This window comes from Doryrhamphus excisus, chromosome 9 (genome assembly GCF_030265055.1).
Source record: "Doryrhamphus excisus isolate RoL2022-K1 chromosome 9, RoL_Dexc_1.0, whole genome shotgun sequence".
Lineage (NCBI taxonomy): Eukaryota > Metazoa > Chordata > Actinopteri > Syngnathiformes > Syngnathidae > Doryrhamphus > Doryrhamphus excisus.
In genome coordinates this window covers 6798256-6817178 of record NC_080474.1, presented here as the reverse complement: position 1 = coordinate 6817178, position 18923 = coordinate 6798256, and the positions used below count along the sequence as shown (strand labels likewise).

General features: G+C 39.2%; 1 protein-coding gene across 5 annotated transcripts in view; it reads right to left on the bottom strand.

Moving 5' to 3' along the window:
- The window catches only part of LOC131135553 (ephrin type-A receptor 6-like), a 203413-nt gene that overhangs the window by 84426 nt on the left and 100064 nt on the right, over window positions 1-18923 (bottom strand). For all 5 annotated transcript variants that reach the window (XM_058081592.1, XM_058081593.1, XM_058081589.1 and 2 more), the window contains 2 exons: window positions 6912-7067; window positions 828-1163 (listed from right to left, as the gene is read on the bottom strand). In XM_058081592.1, coding sequence (XP_057937575.1) covers window positions 828-1163; window positions 6912-7067 — 492 coding nt within the window. The remainder of the gene's footprint in view (window positions 1-827; window positions 1164-6911; window positions 7068-18923) is intronic.

Sequence of the window (18923 nt, the reverse complement as noted above, 5' to 3'; positions counted from 1 at the left end):
TCTTTCAGGGCTCATTTTCAAATGCGCGAACCTCATTATCTGAAACCTTGGCATCGTCTAACACAGGGGTCTCAAACTCGATTTACCTGGGGGCCACTGGAGCTAGGGTCTGGGCGAGGTTAGGCCGCATCAGGTTCCCCCCCCCCCAAAAAAAACGCATTTATTAAAAACAGAAAAATGAATAAACTTTAAGAAAAGCTATGATAAAACATTCCACTGTTCTCAAATATCTTAATTTTTATTTTTCTACACAAAATAAGAAATAAGAAATAAAATAAATAAACAAATCAAGAACAAAGACAATCAATCAATCAGTAATAAATAAATATAATAATAATAATAAAATGGCAAATAATAAAAAGGGTCTTGAGACTCGCAAACTAGAGAGCTAGCGACCTAAACGGTAGCCTCCAAGTTATTTCCTTTAAACTTAAAAAGCCAAAAACTTACCACTTCCACACGGATAGGGAGGATAACTATTAACAGTTATTTAACCTTTAACATGAACATTAATCAAACGTAATAATTTTTTCTGGGTACATGATACCATACAGCATCCATATCAAACTTGCACGGGCCGCACTAACATTAAACTTTCATATCAAGGCCTCAAACTAGTCTCCTGCGGGCCACATTTGGCCTGCGGGCCACATTTGGCCCGTGGGCCGCGTGTTTGAGACCCCTGGTCTAACATGAGAATACAACATTCTAACTCCATTTATAGGTCAGACAAGTGGAAAAAAGCACAATAGGTCCCCTTTAATAAAATAGCCTCAATTTTATGGATATAAATAGCATCACATTGTGGAAGTAAAATTCATACTCACCACCCTGGTCTGTGCTGACGGTGATAATCGCGACCTGGCGAGGAAATGAGCTCATGTCTGATACCCCATTGAGTGATTCAATCTCAAAGGTATAATTAGCATGTGCTGAGAAGTCCATGACGGTGACCGAGGCGCTGGTCAGGCCTAACGGTCGAGGCAGGAAACGTAGTTCTTCTTCACACAGCTGGCACCGGTCTGGTTCCGGACCACAGCGTTTGCACTGGACATTGTAGGTGAGGTCACGGCGGCCCCCCGTGTCACTGGGCGGAGACCACTCCAGCATCAGACATGTGTCATTCATGTTGAAAAGTAGGTTACGAGGAGGGGAGGGAGGGCCTGTCGAAAGAAGAAGACATGTTCGTTAACATAATTAACTAAAAATATACAACCTTGGTCTGCATTCTGGTCATCTTAACCACTGTTATATATTTTCAACAAAAAGTCAGCTGCAGTCTTTTTATGGCTGCCGTCTCCAGCGGATATCTGCAGCTGTGTGTCAGACGAACGGCACGTTAAGTATCCACCCGTAAGTATCCAAAGTTGCCCACAAACATGGCATGCAGGGAAATAGTGCAGACAAGAACATTAGTTGCATTCATCGACATTGGGTTGTTGCATTGTTATTATATATTTTTAATTCCCAGGCAAAGAGCCGCAACCCACTTAAAATGCTGTAGGACTAAGGAATGTTCAATTCCATGGTGATTGAGAAGCTTTTCTTTTCTTTGTCTCAGTGTTGTTGGGAGACATAATGAAGTGTAAAAAGTTAACTAATAATTAGGGCTCTAACGGTGTACATATCGGTATGGAATTGCTCTAAAGGCAAACTTTTGTTTTAATTCCGTTTTTGTAAGCTAAACCATTTAAAACATCTATTAGTTTCCCAGCGGACATAATTAACCATGCATTGTTTTCATTTTTACATTTCTATTTTTCATTCAAATGTAAAGTTTGGGGGATATGTTCTATTTTTCATTCAAGTGTAAAAAAATATTCTATTTTCTATTTGTTTTTTCATTCAGAATGGTAAAAACATTTAATTTAATTTAATTTATACTATTCTACTAGGATGTAAAAACACCCTCCGCCCCATTTTGTGTTTCTGTTTTTCACTCAAAGGTGTAAAAAAAATGCAAGATCTTCTTTTTATTATTATTTTTTTAAATACTTTAAGTATTTGATTACATTCAGTACTTTTTTCCATTCAAACAATATGGGGAACATCCCAGCTGTCTTTGGGCAAGAGGCGGGGTACACACCCTGGACTGGTGGCCAGCCAATCACAGGGCACATATAGACAAACAACCATTCACACTCACATTCATACCTATGGACAATTTGGAGTCACCAATTAACCTAGCATGTTTTTGGAATGTGGGAGGAAACCGAAGTACCCGGAGAAAACCACGGGGAGAACATGCAAACTCCACACAGAGATGGCCGAGGGTGGAATTGAACCCTGGTCTCCTAGCTGTGAGGTCTGTGCACTAAACACTCGACCGCCGTGCCGGCTATTATATATCAATATATTAAATGTATTAAAACAAAATATTAAAACAAAACTAATTACCAGGGTATAAACAAAGCCATAAATTGTGTGCACCCTGACCAATAAGCATTCCTCACCTGAAACCTATATTTTGTATTTAAAAAAAAGTTTTGCACAAGTAAATAAAAACCATGCAGACAAAAACAAGTAAAAGAAAACCACACAAATAAATAAATGCATACACACAGCAACAAAATGTTCCTTCCAACAATGACAGGCCTGAAAAGCATGTTGGTAGATTCAGTAATTGCAGACGTCTCATTAAAGCATTCCTTTTGCGTAACGTAGCTACTTGGTGATTCTGGGGAGAAGAACTCTTCAATGCCTTTGCTGTCAGTGTCGGAGAGGAACACATATAGAGAGAAAAGAACAGGACCTAGCATTGACCCTTGGGACATATTGCAGCAGAATTCTAAATGTTCTGCCCAATTATAAAGACGTTTACTACACAGAATACAATGCAGAAAGGTTAAAATGTAAAATGTACCCTTGATATGATTCCACCTCTGTAACATATGAGGTGTTTACCAGGTTGTTATGCTCCCTGGTTGTGCGTCAGAGTAAGCACTGTGCTGTAGCAGGCACTCAGCTGTCAACAGGGTGGAGTTTCAAGGCCTGTGAGATTTGAAAACTCCCTCCCTGCCAAGCGCACTGTCTGCCAAGACAATGCAATATTTCCCCCACTGCCCCCCCCCCCCCCCCCCCCCCATCCCTCCATGCCGCTCCACCTTTGCTGGAAATCTCAACAGACGGCAAAGGCTCCTCCTCCACTTCTGTCAGCGAATGTCCATTCTCTCCCTCTCTCTATCTCTCCATGCCTTTATCGGCCATCATCTCACCTCTCCTATTCTCTCCACTGAGTAGAATCCACCCACCTTGCCTCCTGTGGATCAACCTCAATGCCATCAATCAGCCTCTATTCTCCTCTAGAGGGAGATTGGGATCAGTATCCGCCTTCCTTTCTCTCTCTCCACTGTCTACTCCAGCTACGTTTCCTCCACCTGTACTGTATCTCCCTTGTGTTAACCTCCCTTTCTACCTTCCTGCATTCCCCCTTTTCTTCTCCATTTCTTTTTCATGTTACTCAGCCAATAGGTTATATTCTTCAACTCATTACAATAAACAGTGTTATGCAACCGTAAGATTTTACATCAGGGGTCTCAAACTTGCGGCCCGCGGGCCAAATGCGGCCCGCAGGATGCTAGTTTGAGGCCCCCGCCTAGTTTGATATGGATGCCAGAAATGACAGCTTAAAGCTGTGTGCACACCGCACACAATTGACGCGATTTTGCCCTGCCCATACGCAAGCAAACGAGCCCGTCTGTTTTGTTTTTTTCTCTCATCATCCATGACTGAGATCAAAACACTGAAAAAGTGTTTTTTTTTTTGTTTGTTTTTTTTGAAAACCTGATGCGGCCCAGCCTCACCCAGACCCTAGCTCCAGTGCCCCCCAATTGACTTTGAGATCCCTGTTCTACATAGAGTTTGTGGAAAAATAATGTGTACTAGTGTCAGTTGGCATTTTCAGTTTTACAGTAACGGGTTATGCCCTAATGGAGGTAGAACGAGCCAGCCTGCCATTGGAATGAAAATTCCTGTTTTCATTCTGCAGGGTCTTGAGACTCATGCTAACTCGCAAACGAGAGAGCTAGCGACCTAAACGGTAGCCTTCAAGTTTTTTCCTTTAAACTTAAATATCCAAAAACTTACCACTTCCACACGGATAGGGAGGATAACTATTAAGTTATTTAACCTTTAACATGAACATTAATCAAATGTAATAATTTTTAAAATAATAATATATTTTTTTTTCTGGGTACATGACATGGCCGCACTAACATTAAACTTTCATATCAAGGCGGGGGCCTCAAACTAGGGTCCCACATTTGGCCCGTGGACCGCGTGTTTGAGACCCCTGCTTTAGAATAAAAGCGCTGCTTGCCATCTAACTGTGTAAACAGTATCATAAAAATGTCTGACATATGCACTACATCTTCCTTAAACACAATACAGTTTGTTGAAGATTTTGTAGCAATGTGTGCTTAGGCTGAAATCCGATTGAAAACCTCGCCAGATTGTTACCAATAAATAAATGTGTTTTACAATGTGAGACAAGTGTATTTCATTATATGGCTTAAGGTTTGTACCTAATTATATAAGAGTTAAAAAAAAAAATCCATCGTTTTATATCATGATACATCCCACGCTCTTCTCCAGCGGATCTGCAGCTGCATGTTAAGTCCCCAATGTACGTCTTCTCCTGCTGCTCAAGCTTGACAAATTCTCCCATAAACACAACATGCACCTCTTGGTCGAGTAGCAAGCCAACAGAACAGACAGAGAACACGAGGTACATTCACAGACGTCATGTCATTAAATTGTCTTTTGTTAGCCCAGGCAAAGACCCACTAACAATAGCTTTATGACCAACTTATTTATGTGTCACAAACCATTGGTTGTGAAAAAAATATTCATAAAATTCTGAATTAATAATATCACAGGCGTAAACTGCACTTTGAAACAGCACATAATGGAATTTTCGGATTTTATTTACAGTGGACCATCATTTGTCATATGATTGAGTTTGGTACATTAAACAACAAATTTGTTAGGTGCAAATGGTGCACCTAACAAACAAATCGGTTTACCCAACAAAACATTCACATTTTGATTCCTCCATCTTTGTGAAGAATGTATAGTGGTTTTTTTTTTACAGTTAGGACACTATGGGCAGATTCCAGGCAGAGAATCCTTTATATATCTTTATTGTGTGTGTGTTTTATTTGTTCATAGGTCGCACACGGAACTTTCTTCCACTTAATAAACACTGTGTGTGCTGTACTGATGAGGTGCTCTGAAAAATAACCCACCGTTAGGTCAAAGAAAATGAAAACATAAAACGAGTATCCACTGTAATATAATCTATTGCAGTCAACTCTCACACTGGTGATTTATATTGCAGAGAAACATACTTTATTTTTGTACAATTTGGACCAGATGCATTTTCTGTCTTGTTTGGGAAAATATTCCATCCATAAATTCCAATGAAAAAAAAAAATTATACCTTAGGTAAAATGAGTACATAATGTAAAAATTGCATGTTGCTGTAATTGATATTGACACAGCGGCTACATGACAAACCTGCAGATGGGCTCCTGTTAGCGGAGTGAAGCGCTGATTCTATTTTTAGATGTGCAATATTGCAAGGCAAGATTTTCTGAACATCTCCTTGCCAGGCATTGCACCTTGCAGATTAAACCCTGAGAATGCTCACATTTGCTTGATTTTCCACAGCGCAGAGCGCAAATACGGTCCTCCTCCACAGAAAGCTTTCATCGATGGCCCCTGTCTATCTAAATGACAGCTGAATAGCTTTTTAATTATGGGGGAATAAGTCTAATTAAACTTTAATTTAATGCAAATATTACTTTGTAATTACAGCCAATGAATCATCATCAAGAAAAGGAGGCCAATCCAAAGGCAATTAATAAGATTCTCTATCACACACTCTGACTCCGATATGTATTAAATATCACAATGATCACGTAGAGATGTAGATATTAAGCTTTGGAGATTTAAATGTCAATCAGAATTAGTCATGCTTAAACAGACCGGTGTCTACTTATATTCAAAGTAACAAATTAACAATGAAAAACTCTCCAGGTTGACAAAATGCCCTCTGCCTTGAAAGGCAGCAGCTGTACCATTACACCACCAGAGAATTACAAGTGCAAAATAACAATGATAAAAACTCTAAGAAACTAACAACAAACTGTCCAGGAGAGTCAAAACAAGGGCATCTGTCTTAAAAGGCAGCAGCTGTACCATTACACCACCAGAGAATTACAAGTGCAAAATAACAATGGTAAAAACTCTAAGAAACTAACAATAAACTGTCCAGGAGAGTCAAAACAAGGGCATCTGTCTTAAAAGGCAGCAGCTGTACCATTACACCACCAGAGAATTACAAGTGCAAAATAACAATGGTGAAAACTCTAAGAAACTAACAATAAACTGTCCAGGAGAGTAAAAACAAGGGCCTCTGTCTTAAAAGGCAGCAGCTGTTCCATTACACCACCAGAGAATTACAAGTGCAAAATTACAATAGTACAAATGCTAAGAAACTAACAATAAACTGTCCAGGAGAGTAAAAACAAGGGCCTCTGTCTTAAAATGCAGCAGCTGTACCATTACACCACCAGAGAATTACAAGTGCAAAATAACAATAGTAAAAATGCTAAGAAACTAACAATAAACTGTCCAGGAGAGTAAAAACAAGGGCCTCTGTCTTAAAATGCAGCAGCTGTACCATTACACCACCAGAGAATTACAAGTGCAAAATAACAATAGTAAAAATGCTAAGAAACTAACAATAAACTGTCCAGGGGAGTCAAAACAAGGGCCTCTGTCTTAAACGGCAGCGGCTGCACCATTACACCACCAGACACTTTTAGTGCAAAATAGTAAATTGTCCTCTGAACTCAAATACAGCAGAACAATAACAATTGAGCGGATTAAGCATTAAGTATACTCACGTGTGCAAGCCATAGTTGGAGGATCTTTACCGGCCCTGAAAAAGCCCAATTCACAGCGGCAGCTTGCAGCACCTTCACCATAGCTGAAACTATTTGGTGGGCACTTTGAACACTTGATGTTTCCGGCAAAAGCCTTGTAGAAGCTTGGCTGGCACGCTGGGGAGAGACAGAAAGACAATATAGAGGTAATGAGAGAAAATAAAACATATGCAGGTGAGAGCGTCATGCTAAAAAAAACAATTTCTTTAAAAGAAACCAAAAGAAAAAACTATAGCTGTGACCTCTTAGCAAGCAATAATGTGGTGTCATTAAATATTCACACTCGAACAATCAAATATGATAATTAATGCAGCAGGGTTTCCAAAGTAGTTCACTTTCAATGTATGTTACACGTACATAGAACTTGGTTGGGGCTCGTTCACTTTTATCATTTCTAGTTTTATAAAAGCCTTGCATTAATAATGTTTCTTAGTACTTTCACTTTCCACTTTCAGTCCCTTTCAGCTTTGTCAGCCACCCAGAACTTGATCTGATTTCCTTGTTAAAAGCATAAACTACAATCTATAACCTTTTAACTAGTCAGTCTGGTGATGAGCTTTAGTTTTAGCAAATTTAACAAAAAAAAATTCAAGTGTTTAGACAGGGCTGCACGGTGGTCGAGTGGTTAGCGCGCAGACCTCACAGCTAGGAGACCCGAGTTCAATCCCACCCTCGGGCATCTCTGTGGGGAGTTTGCATGTTCTCCCCGTGCATGCATGGGTTTTCTCCGGGTACTCCGGTTTCCTCCCACATTCCAAAAATTCCACATTCCACAAACTGGGCTAGGCTCCAGCATCCCCCGCGACCCTTGCGAGGATAAGCGGTGCAAAATGAATGAATTCTAAAACCCGATACCACACTTTTTGGCTACCATTTTCCAAAGAAGTGACCACTTTCACAACTCTCACAAAGACTGGACGTCCCACGCACGGCAAACATGCTTGTTCTGAATGCTGCAGCGGCGGCGGAACTGATTGGCGGACGGGATTGGAGTTTAAAGCACATATCGGGCGATGTGGATACCATCCTTTTTCACTGATAACGGCTGATACCAATCTGTGGCTGATGAATCGGACCACCCCAAGTTGTGACATGAAAAATTCCGAAGATTTTGCAGAAATCTTGTGAAGTTCTTGTACCAGACTTAAAAAAAAACCCCACATATTTCTGTTTTATAGATACACGGCAAGCCGATGGTATCACCTTAATGCAAAACCTGTTGCAGCAAGCCAAAATAAGTAAGCCCAAATGCAACAAATTAGCAAACATACTGAGTAAAAAGGGGTTGCAATGGACTGTAGGCCACTTTTGGCCGTACAAGACAAGGTGCTACAAATCAACAATAACAACTGATGTAAATGGTTGAATACATTGGAAGTGCTTTAGTAGGTTTGAGTACAGCCAAAGTAGAATTTATGATTTAAATTTAGTGCCACATTGTCAGGATTACAAACCTATATTCTGGGGATCACAATACATTAAAATATGAGCTGGAAACCTCATATTACAAATATACAACATAATGTGGCCAGAAATATTTCTGTATTGAACAAAGCAAAATTTGTTCTCCATCAGAAATCACTCCACACTCTTTATTGCTCTCTGGTTCTACCATATGTTACTTATGACTCGAAGAGTCTAGTTTGGAGTTGTTGTTTTTTCCCCTCCCCTGTCCTAGTGTTGCCCCCCCTCCCCCATGCAAATTTCCCCACTAAGGGACGAATAAAGGCATATCATCATCATTACTGTGTGGAAATATGGGGTAATAACTATAAAAGCAATCTTCACTGACTCAATGTACTGCAAAAAAGGCCAGTAAGGATAATTCATAATGCCGTTTACAGAGAACATACTAACTCCTTATTTCTAAAATCACAAATACTTAAACTTGCTGATATAGTTCATCTTCAAACAGCTAAAATAATGTATAAGGCTAAAAATAACCAATTACCTAAAAATGTCATCCAATAATTCTCTACAAGAGAGGAGAAATATGATCTCAGGGAAGAACTACATTTGAAACACTTATATGGTAGGACTACGTTAAAAAGCCATAGCATTTCAGTATGTGGAATCAGACTATGGAATGGATTGAGTAAGGAAATCAAACAATGCACAACGATGAGCCAATTCAAGAAACAATACAAGCAGTTGATGTTTGCTAAATACAAGGATGAAGAGTCTTGAACCAGTCATGATGTGCTATATATATCACTAAATTGACACTTACTATGGTACACATTATGTCATTGTATGGTCATATCACCTTGTACTTCGGTACGAGGTACATTATTTAAAAAAAAAAACAAAAAAAAAAACCCTAAACTGTATTATGGAAAGCAGGAAGTGAACAAATGTAACAGTTACTGATTGTAAAAGTACCAGATGGAGGGGTAGGATTTAATAAGCTTTGCTTCTTCCTACTCCTTTTGGACATGTGGAACTGGGAACTGATTATGGGATGCATTCAATTGTAATCGGATGCATGTTCAAATGAAATAAAACCATTACCATTACCATTATCATTACCATTACACGCACCTTCTGCCCAGTCTCTTATTGACAGCTAGTGTATTAAATAGTCCAATGACCTTTAAGGAGTTGTGATGTTACCAGTTGAAATGAAAAGAAAGTACTGACAAATTTATAGTAATATAGTTTTAGTGCAAGTTTTAACGGGGAGGTTGTAAACTTTTGCAGAGAATGAGTGGGCAAACAACAGTGATTCATGATGCATCGATCTGTTTAGCTGGACGCACAGTATGGGATGATTCCCATTCAGCCATACAAATATGTTATTCACTCCGAAGAGCCCAGTGATCATAAAGCATTTGGTCAACTGCTGTTTTTAACCTTAGATCTCTCTGCACTTTATTGACACAAAAGCTGTAGGACTGCTGAATCAGATTACATCTGTGATAAACTATAATCGGTCAAAATAAATTCACCTAGTACTATAAACTGAATGCCAAATGGACTCAATGTGACATTTATTCCCATTTTTATGAACATTCCGTTTAAGTCTAGGGCCCTTCCGTGTGAGAGCATCCACGCAAATATCATCGGACGGGTACAAATTTCACTGCTGCTGTTGTCACCATTCTTATTGATTTAACAAGAGAACACCAGCAGGGCCGTTTTGGAGGGATTCACCTTGAAACATCAAGTGTCTGTGTGTGTTTCCATTGCAGTCTGAGATAAATGGAACCTCCGGGAGAGCAAATCACTAGAAAATGGACTTGATTAGGAAAAGAAGTTTTCACACGTATAGACTACAAATGCATGCAGACACACACTTGGAAATGATTTTAGAGGCCATGTTGAATTTATTTTTACTCATTCGTTCACCCGATTTTAAGGTAAGGAATCAATCATAATGGTTCAGTTTCTACAATGAATATCACCTCAATGATATCTCTTAAACATTTTATCACCTTACCGTTGCTTTTAGCCTTGGACTCAACAGACCCAGAGAACAGATGTTTTAGCATATTGAAATATAACAGCCGCATAAATCTTGTCAAAATCAGACACGAGCTGAAGTTAACTTATCATCCATCACGGAAAATAACATACATTTCCCCCCCATCATTATGGGAAGAGTATGATTCCATGATATTTAAGATGTTGAGTCTGTACAGCAGCTGACTGTAAGATTCTTCTCAAAGACAAAGTGACTAAAAATTAGTCATTTTAAGCTACAGTGGAACCTTGGTTAGCATCCTTCTTCTTCCCTCAGAACAGACGCAAACTGAATCCATTTTTCCCAGAAGAAATAATGTAAATCCAACCATTACAAAAACACAAAACATGTTTTTACAGTTTTACAGTTATAGTTTCATATGCGGTAAACAATTTGAAATTCATTCATTCATTCATTCATTTTCTACCACTTTTCCTCACGAGGGTCACGGGGGGTGCTGGAGCCTATCCCAGCTGTCTTTGGGCATAATTTGGATAATTTGGAGTCACCAATTAACCTAGCATGTTTTTGGAATGTGGGAGGAAACCGGAGTACCCGGAGAAAACCCACGCATGCACGGGGAGAAACTCCACACAGAGATGGCCAAGGGTGGAATCAAACCCTGGTCCTCCTAGCTGTGAGGTCTGCGCGCTAACCAATTGGCCGCCGTGCCGCCTTAACACACAAGTTGCCAAAGAAAAACCCTGGAGTACAGAATGGTCTTGTGAAATGGGACTGACATGAACTTGGATAGTGGATTTTCGACAACCCCAATTTACGATAGAGATGGAATTTTTGGCTCTTTTAAAGAGCCGTTCAAAAAACTGTCTCATTTGGCTCATTTTATATTTATTAAGTTTTAAGAAGCCAGCCTGGCCTTAACTCGTTTTATCATGGATATAATCACTGGGAGGAATGAATTTAGATATCCGAAAAATATGACTTTGAATTATTCTGAAATACTGATTAAAACCTTTTAAAGTCTGATGTGGATTCATTGTAAATATTCCACAGGGTGGTGCTATAACACTCTGCTTTGACAGCAACGTCACTGTTTTGAATTACCCATTGTACAATTCCCAGCGGTACGGTTCCCAGCTGCGACTCGGTTCCCATTGTTCATTGTAATGAGCCGTTCAAAAGAACTGATTCGTTCGTGAATATCACAACATTAATTTATGATTAAAATTTCAGCCAAAATCTTGCCTCGGTTCTCGTGCAATCGCTGTCTTTGCCAACAAGTATTTGTCAAGACGAGGGTCGCGGGGGGTGCTGGAGCCTATCCCAGCTGTCTTTGGGCGAGAGGCGAGGTACACCCTGGACTGGTGGCCAGCCAATCACAGGGCACATATAGACAAACAACCATTCACACTCACATTCATACCTATGGACAATTTGGAGTGGCCAATTAACCTAGCATGTTTTTGGAATGTGGGAGGAAACCGGAGTACCCGGAGAAAACCCACGCATGCACAGGGAGAACATGCAAACTCCACACAGAGATGGCCAAGGGTGGAATTGAACCCTGCACATGCTAACCACTCGACCAACTTCCTCGATTCTTATCAAAGATAAATTATAAATCATCATTTAAGGTTACTTTTACCTTCGCTGAAGATGTGATTCTTGATGTGACTTTTCCCAAAGACGGGGTGTGGCAGCGAGACACCACCCAGACACCACCTTCTTGTTTTGCCATGAGTTATTTCTTGATTTCAATTGTGTTGCTCACTTCAATAACACAAAATGGAACCAAAGAAAGCTTCAAGTGCCCACACTTTAATAAAGGTGAAAATATAAAATAGATGAAAAAAAAAACTCACTGTCTCGCTGCCAGACTATATATATATATATATATATATATATATATATATATATATATATATATATATATATATATATATATATATATATATATATATATATATATATATATATATATATATGCTTATACATATGACTGGTTGCCACTATGTTAGTAAGCTAGCTTCATTGTTGGAAGCTGTGATAAAATTATACTGAGAAAACAGCTGTGACTTGGTTCCCATTGTTCATTGTAATGAGCCGTTCAAAAGAACTGATTCGTTCGTGAATATCACAACATTAATTTATGATTAAAATTTCAGCCAAAATCTTGCCTCGGTTCTCGTGCAATCGCGGGGGTGCTGGAGCCTATCCCAGCTGTCTTTGGGCGAGAGGTACACCCTGGACTGGTCACCAGCCAATCACAGGGCACATATAGACAAACAACCATTCACACTCACATTCATACCTATGGATAATTTGGAGTCACCAATTAACCTAGCATGTTTTTGGAATGTACCCGGAGTACCCGGAGAAAACCCACGCATGCACGGGGAGAACATGCAAACTCCACACAGAGATGGCCGAGGGTGGAATTGAACCCTGGTCTCCTTGCGCGCTAACCACTCGACCGCCGTGCCACCAAACTACGCTCATTGTACATTTAAAATACTTGGAAGTGTAACGGTTGGATTTACATTATTTTGTCAGGGAGAAATTTGATTGGAGTACGATTCCATTTCTGACGGACCCTTTGGGATGATTAAAAATGACAATGGAGGTACCACCATATACACAAACATACATTGTCTTCTAACATGCAGTTAATTACTGGGATGGAAATGCACACACAAACACACAGAACTCTATCACAGTGATAAGTAGCATGGCTCAGGGCATGCCAAGGCTGCAGACATCATTAACCTCTGATACTGCTGTGTCCTTGAGTCACAATCTGTCTGTCAACCCCAACCCCCTCCATACTAGACCCTTTTGACTCTGTCAGCCTAATGGGGCCTCTGGTCGACCTTTCCTGAACTGAAGAGATGTTCCTTTTTAAACCTTGTAGCAACATTCTGCCTCAATTTGTTTGGTCAGGCTCTACTCCAAGGCCACAGTGGGGCTCCGCTGCGCTGTGGCTGACAATGCATCAACTAAGCACACACACGCACTTGCAAGCATGCATCCACATCCACGGACAGCAGTGTACTCCAATACCAACTGCGACTAGAAAACGTCAAAACAGTAAAAATCAAATCACGATCCACAGAGAACAAGATTTCTCATTTTACATTCATGCACAGAAGTACAAAACAGTACAGCTAAATCCCCAAAAGATGGGAAATTATACAGCCGACAGAATGCATTTTAGTAGAATCATGACAAATGCATCTCGGTTTGTGGTTTTCAGAATGTGGATTAAGGTCAGACACAGAATCTTGACAAAGTTAAAGAAAAATGTGCATGGATGAGGAACACAAAGCTTGGACAGACTACAATATTAAGGGGAACCAGACCAGACTAATGGAATTTGGCAACTAACAATGGAAGAGATTTGGGTTTCCTGGGCACACTTACATACCTTACAACAAAACCAATCAGTAAACCGGTCCAAAGGGGTAAGCAGATCTATATGTGGGTCTTTACCCAGCTGACTTCTGGCAGGTACACCGTGGACTCACTGCCATATAAACACATCACATTCATATAGAAAAAATATCGTCATTACGATATCTGCACTTTCAATATCCATATCGAAAACTTAATTCAACTTAATTAATGCATAACAGGGCTCGACAATAACGATGTACCGATGGCCCGGGGCAAGTTAAAACACAATTCGGGCAAGTAAATCTAATCAGTGATATTCCCGTCGGGCAAGTGCACTTTGGCATGCCATACTGCAAAGAGGTTTTTTTTAAAGCGGTTCTTGTTGGGTGTTGGTAAAACACGGACTGCGTAATTCCGGTGGTAATTTGCAAAGCAATCCTTGCAATGGACCAATCAGAATCGTTTATTTAGACCGCGGTCCGTAATCCACAGTCCGCGTTTTACCCACACCCGTTGTTCGCGATCAACCAATCAGCGATCGTTTGACTATGAAAACATCCATCATGGCGTTGCTGCCAACATCGTCTAATTCTGAAGGAAACAGCAAAAAGTGATGAAACAGTGCCTCCTAAACTAGTATTTTATTAGCGGCAGCCAATCAAATGATGGCACAGGTGAGCGAATCACATTGCTGTGACAATTTGAAGTGGTCACAATGAAACACCACCAATTAGATCCAATACAAAGTGCTGATTTTGCACAGGATACAAAATCTAGCGGTTCTATTTCTTTGTGTATTTTTCTCACCTTTGCTTCACAAATTATTGTTTGACCATTGAGCTTTTTTCTGGATTAAAAACACTTTACTAGTACACAAATGTGTCTATTCAATAATGTTTCATTGTGGTGCACAACTTATAAATATCACTGCTTACTACGACTACGATGTGTAAGGTATTATTTATTATATTATTTTATTTATTTGAGATTCTCATGTGATGCCACAAAAAATTACATGATAACATTATGGCAGTCTTTTCATTTTACATGAGGCAAGTTTGGGCAAGTAGTTCTCACCTTAAGGATTCCTTATGGGCAAGTCATTTTGGTTTTTAATGTAGAGCCCTGGCATAAGAAACACATTTCTTCCATGCGTACTTTGGCCAATATGCGAGAGCAACCTTTGCTATTGGCCAGAGTGAGCCATTCTCTCGTTCTCGAAGGAGGACCTAAAGGTTTACTGAAGATATGAATGGAGATCAAAGCAGAGAGCAGCTTCTTCCTAAAAGACACCACACCTCCGGAATTTGGGACTACTTTAGTTTTACAACACAGGACGAATCACAGACAAGTTCTTTGCAAGTCATGCAGTAAAACAGTGGCTCCGTCGAGGGGAAATACGACATCTCCACAGCCACCTACAACACAACAACAATGACCTTTATGATGTGTATTTGTGTATTGTATTATCTAAAACTGTCAAATAAACCAAAGGCAAATTCTCAAACGAGCATTAATGAAAGTTTCGCTTCTGTTACTCCTTAGGAAAAAACTTTGAAGCGACACAAAGCTTTAACTACAGCCAGTACCCCATGTATAGCGGAATGTAAACGCTCCGTTCAGGCTGTGTGTAAATAGGTCTTTTGGGATGGTAAAAGAGTTTACGGAACATATCAGGCACCATCACCAACATATTTCTCCCAAGTCGCTATTGCTGAGATGCTTACATCAATGCACAACGATGAGCCAATTCAAGAAACAATACAAGCAGTTGATGTTTGCTAAATACAAGGATGAAGAGTCTTGAACCAGTCATGATGTGCTATATATATCACTATATTGACACTTACTATGGTACCCATTATGTCATTGGATGGTCATATCGCCTCGTACTTCGGTAAGAGGTGCATTATTAAAAAAAAAAAAAAAAAAAAAAAAAAAACAAACAAACCTTAAACCAGGGGTGCTCATTAAGTTGATCGCGAGCTACCGGTCGATCGCGGAGGTGGTACTGGTCGATCGCTGGTCGATCGCGGCGTAACATTAAAAAAATATCATCCCAGCATCAATGCCGTCACTTGATTGATATACAGGGCAGCCATTCAGATGACAACTGAATGTTGCCCTTCGGGCGACCAATCAAATCAAACAACGTCTCTAAGTGCAGCAGAACTTACGATGTCAGCCTATCATCCATCCCCGTTACTTGATTGACATACAGGACAACCAATCAGATGACAACTGAATTTTGACCTTTAGGTCACCGCTCATGCGTAAACAACGATGCAAAGTGCTAAGCTAGTCGGCGAATTGCGAGATTTTAAGCCCTCGCTAAAGTTTATGGTCACTAAAATGAATGAAGGAGCTGGACCAAGTAAAAAGGCAAAAACTGGACCAAGTAAAAAGGCAAAAAACATATCACTTCCATACGGATATGGAATATTATACGGATATTATGATACGGATATTATCCATGACTGATAAACATTTGGAAGTGTGCTTGAGGCTGGCTATCAGCAGCTACTGTCCGGACTATGCATCCCTGGCTGGTTCAATTCAGTGCAAGTCATCAAAGTAAACTCAGGTAATTACAAAAAATGTTAATAGTTAATTATGTGTGTTTTGCAATATTGGCTCACTTGGTTATGTAAGGTACATCAACATACATTGTACGTACAAATAATCCTCAATACATTTGAAAATAAATAGATGTTTTGCATTTTTGTAGTGGGTAGATCATTTTGACTCGGTCATTTTAAAAGTAGCTCGCATGCTGCAAAAGTGTGAGCACCCCTGCCTTAAACTGTATTATGGAAAGCAGGAAGTGAACAAATGTAACAGTTACTGATTGTAAAAGTACCAGATGGAGGGGTAGGATTTACTAAGCTTTGCTTCTTCCTACTCCTTTTGGACATGTGGAACTTGGAACTGATTATGGGATGCATTCAATTGCAATCTGATGCATGTTCAAATGAAATAAAACCATTACCATTACACTTGTGTGAAGTCCTAAAATGCAGAACCTGTGAAGTGGATTTTAATGCTAGATAGCATCTCTTAAATTCAACTCTTATAAGCTATTTTTATTATCATCATAACTGCAAACAAATGCACCTTTGGTTGTACCAGGTATTAAAATTGATCAATAAACTGAAGAAACAAGGCTGGCCGAATAATTTTTCCATAATTGTGTACAATTTGGTAAATGGGAAGTTTAAAAATGTTTATATTATAGGAACAAAACACGGGCAAAGCTCCTTCTTCAAAATGCTGGCCGACTGCACTTTAAGTTTAAAGATTGTATTTTTCCAGGTACAAAAATACATATACATTATAACACATATTTATGTGTTATAATGCAAGTAAATGCAGCATTTGAAATGCTTGAGTCATTTTTAAGTTTGTCTGCAAAATAATGGAATAAGCAACTTTAGGCAAGACTTTAAATGTTAACATAAATGTAAATATTTGTTCTTTTACATTTGAAAGTAATTGAGTTGTGAGCTTAATTGCTTGTTTTGTGTTTTTTTTAGATAGATTTTTTAAAATATGGTTCATGCAGATTATATTTTTAGGGGGAATAAAATAATATTGCAATAATATGGTAATAATAATATTGCACTAATTACCAATATCGTGCAGCCCTTCCTATGGGCAATTTACAGTCTCCAATTAACCTGATATGCATATTTATGGGATGTGGGATTAAACCGGAGTACCTTGGGAAAACCAACGCACATACGAGGATACCATGTAAACTCCACCTCCGGATGCCCACACAAAGATATGAACCATATCTTTTTCAGATATGTTATCTGTTAGCCAACATTCTAGCCAACATGCGTCAGGTTTAAATATGTTATGAGAGAATAATCGTCATCTCTCTTAAGACTCATCAGAACTGGCAAGGTCACAACATACTGACCTTCAAATAAGACCATGAAAATAACATCAATTGTCTGTTGGAAAGTGATTTTTTAAAGCATTCATCTATATGTTTATATTCAGTCCGAGTAGCCTAGATCTTTTATATTATATTATATTATATTATATTATTAATAGTCACTGTTGTCAGCTCTTTAACTGACAAAATGAGATCCAACTCCAGGGGTCTCCTTGACTGATGAGTCGAATAACTGACTTTTAGAGTGCAGCCTTTCTGTACACCTCTGAGGTGAGCAGATTTGAGCAGGGAACAAGAAAATAGTTTTCTGACTCACTGGCCTTTGGGGCCCAAGTCAACTGTTGGCCCTCAGCCCAAGGTTAATGGGATCTGGAAGTCATCCAGAACATCTTCACAGCCCCCAAGTCGTGGACCATTCAGTCGCCTCTGAGGCACCTTGATTGATGTTAGGGTTACCACAATCTCACCTATATGACACCTTTTTCTGAACCTTCTCGTGACGATAATATAAATCTTAGGCAATTTTTGGTCTTTTCTTGATTGATGATTTAATGCTGGATATTAGGGGGAAAAAAGGACACAATATCCTGACAGGAACATTGTGCTTTTATTGCTGTTTGCAAAACACGCATACAATTTCTGATACACAGATTATTTTGACAAAGTTGGAAATGCAACAATCGTTACATTTTGTGTCCACCGACATCATAATTAGCGTGGAAAGTGGCCTGAAATTCTGTTTTGATTCTAACCCACACCAGATTAGCACATCATGAAGAGTATTGAACCAGTCATGATGTGCTATATATATCACTATATTGACAGTTACTATGGCACCCATTATGGCATTGTATGGTTATATATATCACCTTGTATTTCCGTACGATGTGCATTATTAAAAAACAAAACAAACAAAAAAACAAAACCTTAAACTGCATTATGGAAAGCAGGAAGTGAACAAATGTAACAGTTACTGATTGTAAAAGTACCAGATGGAGGGGTAGGATTTAATAAGCTTTGCTACTTCCTACTCCTTTTGGGCATGTGGAACTGTGAACTGATTATGTGATGCATTCAAGTGTAATCTGATGCATGTTCAAATGAAATAAAACCATTACCATTACCAGCTTCAAAATATTAACACACATTAAAGTTATTAAAAAAGTATTTTGTGGTGTCCAGTCATCAGAACTGTTATCACTGACATGATTTTTTTTGTGAATGCAAGGTTTTATTTGCCACTACTTTTGAT